The sequence below is a fragment of the Magnolia sinica genome, chromosome 13 (assembly GCF_029962835.1).
Source record: "Magnolia sinica isolate HGM2019 chromosome 13, MsV1, whole genome shotgun sequence".
Lineage (NCBI taxonomy): Eukaryota > Viridiplantae > Streptophyta > Magnoliopsida > Magnoliales > Magnoliaceae > Magnolia > Magnolia sinica.
This window is the reverse complement of record NC_080585.1, coordinates 1,192,474-1,205,337: the sequence shown is the minus strand read 5'-3', so window position 1 is coordinate 1,205,337 and position 12,864 is coordinate 1,192,474. Positions and strand designations below refer to the sequence as shown.

Below are 12,864 nucleotides of genomic sequence, written 5' to 3'. Positions count from 1 at the left end.
ACTTTATTTGTACATATCTTACAAATAACCATTGGTTTCATTTTTCTAAAATGTTTATTTCCTTATGCATGTTTAACCAATTGATAAACAGATAGATTAGAAAAATCCAAGAAAAAATAGAGTTTTATATCAATTTTCAGGCTGGATCCGATCAGGTTGGGCCTAGGCCCAACAAAAAAGTTAGGTTAGGCTTGGGCCTGTGATGCTAGATCCGTGCTAGGCTTGAGCCTTGGGTCTTAACATTAGATTGGGCCCAACCCACCCGAGTTGCATCCCTTGGTTGCAACTTGCATCCAGTGGTGCACGGACCCTGCCTCAGAAGTCAAATTGACATAAAAATCACAATTTTCTATTCATGACCTAAGAAACTGTAATGGCCTGTTTGTTTTTTCAAAGCCAGTGAAAATACACTGGAAACAGGTAATTATTACGGTTTGCCGTGTTTGAAAATTCATAGGTATTTGTGCCATTGAAACTAGTTTGAAAGAGATACTTTTAATTTTTGAATGGTACGGTAATGAATATGATATATCCATTCTGTTCATCTATTTTACTACAATATTTTGAAGCGTGAGACAAAAAATGAAGCAGATACAACACTTAGGTAAGAAGAGTGTGTAGTGAATCATCAAAAAAGGGGCTTGAGGCAATGAATGTTGGGACCATCTATTTGTGCACATGGCAATGGTTCCAGCCTATCCAACCATTGGGCCAAATTAGAGCAACAATGGAGGTTACCAAAAAAATTTGTAAATAGACAAGTACCACCAAAGATTGTCTCAAATTTCTGTTTCTTCAATCAACATTCCAGCATTAGAAAAATGGAGAGCAGACGCTGAAGTATAGTTTACAACAACAACCAAACACATAATTGAGTCAGAGAAGCTTTAGAGATGGAAGCTCACCTAAGGTGCTATAAAACATACAAAAATATATCACCTGGGAAGACTACTTGGAGGAAAATTGCGAAGCGGGTTTTCTTTCAGCAGCTCTGTTTCTCTGCTCATGTCAAGACAAGAAGAGTTTCATCAGTTATGTAATAGCATAAGAGGTTTGCCAACCCCACATTAACCACTCTCCCCACCCACACACCGGACATGCCAACCTGGAACACAAGTGGGATGTATAATCCGTGCATAAGCTGGGCCCCACCATGAAAATGAACTGGGACAATAACAGGCACACCTGCTAATCAGGCAGGCCCGCTGAGCACAATGAATGTGGACTGTTGACAAGTACTTCAGAACTGTCCATCATTTTACGAGGGTAGCGCGCCTGATGAATGGACTGGTCTATTTTTGCACAAGATTATCTGCAGGGAGCCATCCGCTTCATGCATGGCTAACATGTTGCACTCATGCCAGGTATGCTGTGTATGTGAATGATGCATGTGGAGCTAGCAAATCTCATAGCAGAGTATTCGGGAGACAAATGTAGATATTGCATACTTTTTGAGGTTTTGGTTGTCCCCTCGTCTTAGCTGCAGTATCGAAGGGTCCACACATTCTTTGTTGTTAACCCCTGACAGTAATCTGAGCATAATAAAGTAGAAGAGGAAAAAAGTCCATGAGCAAGACAGCAAAATGCATTAGAATTTTGCAATTGTGCCGTAGGAGGCCGTCATAATTCCTGATTTTGCTATGGTATTTACTAGACAGCAATTATTTGTTAGTTTTGTTATTTATCTATGGAGAGTTATTTGATACTCTGTCAGCATATGATATCTGACACACAGGCACTAAGAAATTGTACACATGGCATATATTAAGAGAAAAATAGGACTGCAACAGAGTCACAACCAGTATATCAGGTCAGTTGAACAATCCGAACAGCTAATTTGTAGACGCTTGTTTGCTAAAATAGGACCATTGTATAAATTTTCATTTCAACCATCTAATCAAATAGGTTTAATATTTGGTATATGATACATTTAAACTGGGACATAATTTGGTCAGTTGTATGTTCACATGTACAATCTCTTGGTGCCTGAATACCATCCATCACACACTGCAAGGGTATCAAAGATTTCCTCTTTAAGCATATATTCTTCTGAAATCCCTCATCTGTTTGCTTTTTCCAGTCCTTATTTCTCACATCGCCTCACATCACATCACCTCACCTCACCTCCACCTCACCTCACCTCACCTCTCTCTCTCTCTCTCTCTCTCTCTCTCTCTCTCTCTCTCTCTCTCTCTCTCTCTCTCTCCTTATTTTAAAAAAATGGAAGGAGGTGTTCATATTTCACCCCAAAAAAAAGCGGGGAGGTATTTCATGTTTAGAGGAATTGTAGGTGTCATCAGCAATGTCTCATCTGCTTACACGCAGGATCCCATACAAATGGAACCCAAGGTTTGGTAGTCAAAACTGGGGATCTGATTGTCCTGATGTGCATGGCAGATACCCCAGAATTCTCAGAAGACCCCAGCACTTCAAACGCATCTGCATACAGAGAGACAATCTACCACTAATTCAAGTATTCAACAGAATAGTGGACAAATGTCAGAGGATTAGACTTCAATCTGGGAGGTTTCAGTGACTAGTCATTCAACTTAGGGCTGATAAGATTAACAGTATGAACCACATAACCATGGGCACCATGTATAGAATCCTGCATGTCAACAAACTACATTTTGATAATGAACTCAAATGAAATGTATCAGTCGCCACTCGGTACATGAAAATCAGATGTGAACTTTATTTTTGGAACAAGAACACTCATAAGGAATTATGTTAATGAACATAAGTAGTACATTCTCATTACAAACAAAAAATTTTAGGACTGAATTAGTTAGAGTACTTGCATTTTGCTCCATTCCCTAACAATGAGCTCTGACTATCTAGCAATTCACGGGAAGCATTAAAGAAACCAAGTCAGTCCTAGTCATGATCCAGTCAATTTGGCGAGTCTTTTGAATTGATTAATCAATAGAAGGTTTCTCACGATTTAGAGAAAGAGACGAAGTTACCTACTTGACTGGGTTCTAGATTTGTCCATATTGAATCAACTTGGAAAGGCGCTGATAAAGCTTGGGGCACAAATTCTTATTAAACAATAGAATTTACATCACATGCACAATCACATCCATTGAAGATTGCAGGTTACTTACTCTGCACATTCATCGTCGACAAACACCTCAACACAACTGCTGGAAGGTGCTGGTCGTGTTCTAAACCCAACACGCTGAGGAATCTATCAAAAGAAACAAATGCAACAGCTTATGTTAGAAGTGAGTTTCTGCAGAGGAGGAAAAACAAATATGGCAAGCAACAGTGACAAAAAGAAAAGAAAAGAAAAAAAACATAAACATAAACCTTAGTTGATGTCCATTTGGAAGGGATGGCAGAATTTTCTTTATTTCTCTCTACTCGGCTTCCAAGAGTATGCCAAGATCTGGCATCACCCTTCATTGACTCTGGTTGATTCCTTGTGGCAATTTGAGGGCTTTCATCCTTGTAGACGGAAAGTGGCGTGTTAGTAGCAACCCTACAAAAAGAAAAAGAAGTCAACACAAACTATCCACTGCAATCAAAGGTGTAATAACAAATTTCAGGCCATGTTGACATGGATACTGTTAATTGGTTACTCTATAGACATGAAGCATCAATGTGAAAAACCAAGTTTGGAAGCTCAATACAGGCTCAAATCTTCAGCCTGAGTTGACTCAAACTTGCAAAGTACTCAACTGAGCTGCAAAAGCTACGGTAGGGCATATCCTTCAAAGAAAAACAAAACAAAACACTGAGGTGGGCCAGATTTTTTTATTTTTTTTATTTTTGTACTTGATGAGTTTCATATAAACAAAGGTGCCCATTTTATTTTGTTTGGTCTTATTTGGTATAATTTGACAGGGCGGTTTTTTTTAGCACTCAGATACATTATTTCAATTATATTTAAAAATAACAATCAACTAGAAAATATCCAATTCTGAGAGTAAAAGGTGCTACAATTTTGCAGCTTTGCCACAAACTTATCCTAGAAACTATAATTTGCCAGCCTTGATTAGCCATTCAACAATTCAAGTAACAGAAAATGTAATAGAATGCAAATCTGATTTGTTAAATCCTTCGCTTTCTAGTAAAAAAAATCTAGATACTTGCCTTTGTAGCTTTGTTCTTTTTCTTGCCAGACCAGATGTCTCAGCAGTCTGCCTTCCTGCCACATTGACAATAACCTAAGTATTTGACAGTTATAAGAGGATGAAAATTATAAGAGAACTTACGAGCTTCTGCAGCAGTCAAGACAGTTCCAAAACTTCGAACTGGTAAGTGATTATCCATTGGCTCATCCTATAAATTCAAATGATATAAGAGAGTGAATGCATGCTCTATAGTTCCATATTCAGAATGAAATGAAGCTCTGAAGTGTTAAATGTCATACTTCAGCAGCTTTGCATCTTCCTGTTGAGTGTGCAAGAAATTTCTTGTAAGCTGCTTCTAACTTTTCCATTGGTTGTGCCTTCCTAAGATATGAAAAGTTACATGGGAAAAATAAGACAACACGGGAAAACAATTTATCACTGTACTATAGGCCTGAAACATGGAGAGAAATAGCTTCATCTTTTTTTCTTTTTCTTTTTTTTTTGGAAGGATTGGAGAGAAATAGCTTTCTACGGAATATTTGGTGAAAATAGAAGTCGGACTCTTGATATGTGATGACTACAAGAACTTCATCAGTATAAATGATTCAACAATGTGTGGAACCAAAAATATTAAATAACTAGTGAAAACCTATGTAACAATGACATGGCACTTTTCTGAAAATTGTATTGCGTTGCCACTCTGGTCGAGGTTCGGGCAAATAACTTTATGTTTAATTGTTATTATCTTTTATTTTCAGGATACTTCTTTACATAAATAATGAATCTTAAGTTTTAAATTTATCTTTTGGAATTGCATATAAGTACTTAAAGTACAAATATAAAAAATAAAAAAATAAAAAATTAATTGATATTTAGAATATTTGTGCAGAGATCTCAGCGAAGCTGACTTTTAAAACTCATCACGTCTTACCCGTGTTTTAAATAGCATGTATCCTACACTATAGTGTGCAGCGTAAGTTACATGGTACTTCTATTTTTAAAATTAAAATAATAAAAATTTGGTAAATAACAATAATAAATATGAAAATAACAAAAAAAAAAAAGGCATAAGAAAAAAATAATTCATTTTTCAAGTAAACGCATGTTCCAAAAAGATATATGCAAGGCAAATCAAATCAATAAGTTTATAAGAAAATTGCCTTTTGTCAATGTCTAAATAAAAGTATCAAACACCAAGAAAATAATAAAAACAGTCTCAAGTTCTACAACATACATGGAATTGATTTTCCAAAAGAGGAAAAAAAAAAAAGTCAAAATATATCCTAAATCAATCATTTAATCAATCAAAATAAAATAAAAATAATTAATTGAGATTAAGAGCTAGAAATATGGCTCTATTTATATTTAATTTAAATCAAGTGAAAAATGATCATTTCAAGCTCCACAATCGTATGAACATGAAATGGGGGAATCTTGATTTCTCCTTTATTTGGGCTTCAATGCCCATGGAATTTTAACCAGAGGATTCTCCCACAGGGCCGATCAAACCCCTGAAATCTCTTTTCAAATGGTTGGGTAGATAGGGAGAATCAAATCGACGAAATTTTGAGGGCCGGAGGGGTTTTCGCGTTAGAATTGTAGGGCTTTGAAAACCTTCTTTCCAAACCATTAATTTTGTAAAGGAAAGCATTTGCTGTAAGCCTTACACCATTTGAAATCGTAATGATTTTCCAAACTGTACACTTGCATGCTCATAATAGATGGTTACAATTGTGCAATGGGTGTGATTATAAATATATGCCCCATCCTCAACAAGACCCACAATTTGGATGGTCTGATGTATCGTGGTGTCTCATGTGTGACAAGGATGAGCCACCGCCATTTCAAACATGTGCTGAACTAACAGCTAAGAAAAAATTAAAAATTAAAAAGTGGTTTAATGGTGTACACTACATGTAACATACACTAAAGCGTATGCTACTCAGAACTTAGTGCTATTTGCATATGCTACATAGTGTTTTAGCTATGTTACGCTACGCTAAAGCGGACGCTACACACTACGCTGCAATGCTATTTAAAATTCTGTCTGACACCCCATATCTGTGTCCAAAGCCAACGCACATGCATGTGTACAAATTACAAGGTGAAAATCAAAACTTAGCAGTTCGCATATTAGATCCATAAACCATGATAGGAAGTGGAGGGATTTGGGTGTAGGAACTTGGAAGAATCCAATTCACAATGCAAGTGTATAAGCCTAGAAAGAGTGGGAGTTTTGACTCCGAAGTATGAGTGAGAGCAGCACCTTGTAGAAGGTTCATGCAACTAAGGTTTGAATCACATCCCTGATATTGCCTCATCAAACATTTGATGATTTTCTTTGCAGTATATACACATATCTACCTGCTTGGAATATATCTGTCCCTTTCCACAAATTACAAGTTACAGACAGAATTTTCTAAACTTCTAAATTTTACTAGCTACTGAATCTTTTAACGAATTTTCATCAAACTGTTTGACAAAGGCAGATTTTAGCATCAATTTCACTGGGACAACTAACTGTAATCTCTTATGATTTCGAAGTGAATGGTGAGTTTTTGAACAATATATGGAAGTGTTGCGCCCACATGAACATATTGAATGGGTAAGACGAGGTGAATGGAGTTCTGATTCTGGAGCTTACCTAGCTATACCAAGATTGAAAATCTCATCTGCCCTTTTCAACTTATTCTTAGACTCCATGTGCAAAGCATATGAAATATAATAAATGGAGTGAGTTTGCCCAATCTGATTTGCATCCAGAAAACCATATATCACTTCAGCATCAGCACAATTGTCTGCCTGAGTTTAGAATTGAAAAAAAAAAAAAAAAAAAAACTTCAAAGCATAAATAGTTGGTGGTCACAATAGCTAAAGATCAGGAAGGACACCGACACACTGATAAGAAACTTACATATTCCAACCAAACTTTCAGGTAACGTAGATCATCCTTGTAGCGGTCTGAATGCCAAAAAGTGCGTACACATTGCTCATAAATCAAAACCAATCCCGAGCATTCTCCCCCAGATGGGAAAGACTCCTGCACCCATTTGATGCACCTTTACAAGAAAGATGCAAGCCAAATTTAGTTGTCAGATGAAAGCATTCTACAACTAAAACATTTACTGCAATTCGAACTCCAAATGGTGATTGGCTGCAAGAGAAATGAATTTTATGTAAATTGCAACACTAGAATGACGAAGGAAAAAAAGATGCCAACTTCCCACAAGAAACTTCCTATAAAAAATGCAACCTATCTCTAGCGTGTTCTTGGAAGCAAAGTGAGGTCGAAATTGTGATTCATTGAAGAAAGATCAGTTTGTTTTTTTGTCTTTTTTTTTTTTCCTTTTTGAAGAGATAACCAACTTCATTAATGATGAAGGAAAGAGAACAAGCATGAAGCCGAAACACGAGTTACCCTATCATCACTCCAATGGGAGACCCACTGCATCAGAAATAAAAAGGGAAGAATCATAAAGCCAAAAGAGACAAAAACAACCACGACCAAAGTAGCTAAACAAAGTTTAGACTCAATTACAACCAGTCTATCTGGTGTGAATCAATAATCCACATTTCCAGCATGTCTAATGGTAATCTCTCTAGAATATGAGAAGTATTTGGAAACTAACAGAAAATAGAAATATGGTCTAGTGCAGGCAGTCTCCAAACAAATTTTAGGAAATTTAATCTCATAAGCGTTCTTCAAAGTATTTATATTTCATGAGTAATGCAATTGGCCTTGACAAAATGTAAATGCTAACATCTTCATTGCTTGTGTTACTCAACAAAAACATGCAGCAGATCAAAGTAATTCAGTCATTATAGTGATCGAATTTTCTAATAGCTCTCGCACATCTGTTCAATCTACTAAAACAACAAAGGTTTGTTTGAAAATCCTATCTTCATGTATGATATTCATATTCGCATTAGAATCCATATGTTTTAAATTCATATGTCGTTTGTTGCTAAGAACATCACAGTTGTAAATGTGGTGTATGTGTATGGTGATCAACACCATATACTTGGTGGGCCATCACAAGGTTATCAAGGCCACTGGCCTGTGTTAGCCATAAGATTGGGACCTGCAAGCGTGGTTCCAAAAAAAAAAAAAAGAAAAAAAAAAGTTTCAAAAATTGAGAGAAAAGCACTGTAGTAATCCACACTGGATGCCTATAAAATTAAAAACTGTAGGTCACTTGCAGCATTTCCTTCCACTTGAAAACATGAGCTTGAGCTATGCTTTCACTTGCAGGTATGTCACTTACACCCCAACAGCCAGATTTATTTATTTTAAATTTAGTGCATAGGTAAATTACTAGCAAATCATTTACTGATTGTAAATGATTTACTAGCAAAGCCCCCTTCTAATTTACCAGCAAAAATGTGAGTTTTCATTTACTAGTAAATGAGGAGATGGCAACAACTCTATTTTTTTTTAATGAAAGCCTATAAAGCAGATTTCATTTACCATTACAGGCTATCCAAATATTGTAAATGATTTACTATCCAAATACTATAAATGATTTACTAGTAAATCATTTACAACTTAAAGCCAAACAGACAGGCTGTAAATCATTTACAGCCTTTAATTAATTTACTAGCAAACCATTTACAACGTAAACCAGTTACCACCATCCAAACGACCCCTAGAATCTGCTCAAAGATTTATCTAAATGGGGCTTAACCCAATAGCATATCTTACACCAAGCTTTTTTATGTGAACTTGCACTCTCAAATGTTTGCATCATCCAATCACTGCACCTTTTTTGCTGCAGATCAGCAGCGGCAATCATTGTACATGGATATCATTTGTGCAGGGCAAATTTACATGAACTACACCTCATCATCACGGAGAAAAAAAAATAATCTACAAATTGAGCTGATTTCACATGCAAGAGTTAGTTTTTTCAAGGACCAATTTTGAGCAGTTCTATGTCTAAAACTGAAAAAATTCCAATCACACAGCTCTCAAAATTCGAACACAGCAGTTCCAAGAAAACCATCCATTGTAAAAACGAAGCCCAGATCATTCTAATATTCTATAATAGCATTAATTTGACCTAATCAAAGCCTATGTTTCCATACTACTTTCACCAAACTAACATCAGATACCCTAATTTCCTCTCAAAAACAAGCTGTACGAAAAAAGAAAACAGAAAAGAAAATCGCAATGGAAGAAATGCTCACTCGAGCCAGGGTTGGAGTGGATCGTCTCCTTTATACTCGTCGATCGCTTCAATCAACCTCCTAAAAATTTTTTAAAAAGAAAAAGAAAAGTGGAATGAGGCATCGTATCCAACACTAGATCTACCTGAAGAGATCGAAAGATAGGGAGATGTACCTGCGATTTTCATGAAGAGATTTCTTGATGAGATTGTCGGTTTGGGATTTGAGAGCTTGATTGAGGAGGCTAACGTTTCGGCCTCTTTTCAAGGGTCTGACGTTCTCTTTGTAGAGCTCCCATTCGTTTCCAGTTTCTTGCTTTGACGCCAGAAATTCCGCTTCTGGATCTGATATGGAAAGATCGGCCATGGCTAGCTGAGAGAGAGAGAGAGAGAGAGAGAGAGAGGGTAAAAATTCAAAATTTTGAAATCGGTCCAGATGCCGCTCCTCCAGTTGGCTCTCTCTAAAATACGCGGAGGGCCTACATACGTGGGGTCTGGGCTAGGTCTAGGGCTGTCTACGGTTCCGCTTGGGTTATCTTAGCTGGTTCAGGTCTTCCATAGTCCGGTTCTACTTCTCGTTGGATGCAGATCCGATCAGGTTCGGGTACACGTATGGCACCCATTGGATCTTTGAATCTAGGTTTCATGTTGTATTTGGAACGAATAAGAGCCATGATTTACATGGTTGGGCTGACCTGAAGGATGTGTGTGGACCGTAGACACATTCCACTTCCACACATGCATAGTGTGCAATGGGCTTTCTTACATGTATGTGGCTTAGAAAGCCTTTTCCAGTTAATATATATCAAGCATTTATAATTTTACTATTAAAATTACTTGGACCTGACTTTTACCGGGTCCATGCCCAAACTCAACTAAACCTATTTGTAACCAAGTCGAAGGTCAGACCAAACCATCCTGATTCATACCTGCAGTCCTACCCATTGACAGCCATAACTAAGATGGGCCAAGGTTGGAACTAGTCCCCTAAGCTTTAGCAGACGCCCTCTAAACATATGAAATCTCCCTTTTATGAACAGTAAATATACGAACAATGTATATTTATTCTGATGCCCATTTCTTTATCCAAATTTATTATTTTATCAACCTATCCAACCACTAAGATGATGCCGCGTGACAATATCAAATTCAAACCATCCAACCATATATTTACCCTTGAATTTGGTAAGAATAGTAAGAAAAATGAGTTTATTAGCTATAAGTAGTCTCATTCTTTTCTCATTTCAAGCATTCACTCCCATTTCAAAGTTTCCTCATTCTTTAGGAATTTAGTCATCTAGTCATCTCATCCCTTTATTAAGGAGAGCGAGAGCTAGAGAAAGAGAGTCTAGCCTAGCATAGCTAGAGTATAAGTCTCCTAAACCTTCATTTGAGCCACTCGATTCAGCCTTTACGATACTATCGTCCATCCAACTATTCAAACTTCAATAAATTTCATCTAATTCCGAGCATTAGTATTGTGCAACACTCATTCACTTCTCAACCATTTTTCTCATCAAATACACACATCACTGCATTGCATTAGGTCATTTTATCACATCTAATTGGCATGAGCATATGCTATGTGGTTTGTCTATTTAATTAAAGCCTGCCCACCAGAAATCTAGCCAGTTAGTTTCCATTTTGTCATAAGTATCAATACAATATCAAACATCTCATACATTATAATTCTATATACATAACACTCAACACACGGTCAATTTGAATGTATGCTCTACAGCTTGCTAATATAATTGGATTATGCTCATAAAATTTTCAAATTAACTAGCCATTATTATCATTTCATTTATCTTTTGTGTGTGAAAATTAATCATATCCTTCAGAAATTAGTCAGATCTTGTAAAGTAGAGATTGTACGCTTATATGGATAGAATGAGTGCCTAACACATTCCATCTCTGTAACCGTAGTCCCTTAATAAGAATTTATGTATTGCAAACTCAAGAGTCATCTTAGGACAGAAGTTTTTTCGGATTCTCAGTCTTAAGTATTTTTATGGGGTTTAACTGATTGTAGATTCAAAATATTTGGTTAGTGGTGACTTTGGTCAAATATAGCATGCTCTTAATCACAACCCCAAAGCCCTTGAGAGAGAAGCAACCCGCAAAAGCAAGTCAATTCCATTCGGGATCCAGCGTCCACTCTACTCTTAATAAATGACCTCTCTCTCTCTCTCTCTCTCTCTCTCTCTCTCTCTCTCTCCATAAAATGTATATATTTTAAATGAACTAGAATTTAATAAAAACTCTGTGTGAATTTACCCTTTGAGTTGACAGCGTTGCCCCCTGCGACCCCCGGCAAGCTCAACGTGAACCTCGACTAGCAAAAGTGTTGGTTGGATAAACAATACATATCTAATGATCAGGCTCTTTAGATCTTAATACCATAATACATCTTCAATCATTCCAAACATGTCACATGTGCTAATAGTATTAACGTGCACAAGTGCTATCATCTAGCTTTAAATACCCACATCTCAAATGTGATAATGCATGTCTTCTACCCCATATGCTGCCATACAACTTTAAATACCTCATATATATACTATGTGTGCCACAATTCAACTTCAACTTCCCACATATATCGAATGTCACATATGCCACTATTCATTTCCAAGCATCCTTCATTTCTAAATCGAATTTTGTTCTTAAGATTTTATTTTAAAAAAATTTTTTTTTTATAGCAAACTGCAAATTAAATCCTAGATTTTTTAAAAAACAGTACTCCATTTACTGCAATTTTATGAGAATAAGATTTCCCAAAAAACACCTGTCACGCCCCGAAATCCAGGTGCAAAGTGTGCACCCTCAAACCCGAGTTTTAGTTCGTAACTCGGACACAAAGTGTACTAATTTAATTCCTTAATCAATTTAATCAAAGATAGTAATTATATTCATTCTAAGTTCCACCATAATCTCAATCACATATACATAATACTTAGCATCAATCAACTAGGCATATATAAATCTTGATATCCTTAAAATAAAATAAATCTTAAAAATCATTCATTTACTATATCATAGTATTATAATTTTGTTTATACCATACTAATATTGTTTCAATGAAATAAATTTAAATAATTTCTTAAAATCTCAAAATCAATATCGATATTCATTTTACATTAATCAAACTATGCTAGCAAGTAATCAGAAATGGTTTCATGCAACCACTTCATCTTCAGATAAGTATGACTATATTTCACATGTATCGTGTTCAGGTACGGTGCATCCTTCCGGTTCTTGCGCCACATCATCTGCCAATGACTCCTCTGTACGATTTTTCCATCAATAAAAATGTAAGCTGGCTAGACTTAGTAAAATAACCCAGCATGGTTCATAATTATAACAATTAAAATAATAAAAATGGATGTACAATGATATGGGTGCAAATGACGTATAAATGCATTAGATGGGATGATCATCCATCTGCTTGGATTGGAGGTCATCAACCCACATCCACCCGTTGGGTAGGTTTCCACCTTTCGGTAGGCTTGGGCATAACCTGCATCTGGTAACGCTATGCTAGAATCGACATTTCTTCCAGAGAGGACCCTTACGATCGACCATGCATTATGTAAATGTAATGAATGATGGATGATATG

General features: G+C 36.3%; 1 protein-coding gene across 1 annotated transcript; it reads right to left on the bottom strand.

The window, feature by feature from the left end:
• Positions 1-774: 774 nt before the first annotated feature.
• On the bottom strand, positions 775-9,611 carry LOC131222332 (mitotic spindle checkpoint protein BUBR1). The gene is made up of 11 exons (XM_058217357.1): positions 9,421-9,611; positions 9,267-9,326; positions 6,994-7,138; positions 6,724-6,881; positions 4,379-4,460; positions 4,217-4,287; positions 4,087-4,149; positions 3,313-3,469; positions 3,108-3,190; positions 1,449-1,532; positions 775-999 (listed from the first exon to the last, which is right to left on the bottom strand). Exons 1-11 carry the CDS (start codon positions 9,609-9,611, stop codon positions 936-938), a joined length of 1,158 nt encoding a protein of 385 aa, XP_058073340.1. The 3' UTR covers positions 775-935.
• Positions 9,612-12,864: the final 3,253 nt, after the last annotated feature.

Bases quoted from the DNA above. Each gene is read 5' to 3' on its own strand.
- LOC131222332 (XM_058217357.1), bottom strand. From the start codon at position 9,611: ATGGCCGATCTTTCCATATCAGATCCAGAAGCGGAATTTCTGGCGTCA. The intron at 4,461-6,723 runs GTAAGCTCCAGA...TTCATATCTTAG, and splicing joins TTCAATCTTGGTATAGCTAG to GAAGGCACAACCAATGGAAA. The intron at 4,150-4,216 runs GTTCTCTTATAA...TGTGGCAGGAAG, and splicing joins ACTGCTGCAGAAGCTCGTAA to GCAGACTGCTGAGACATCTG.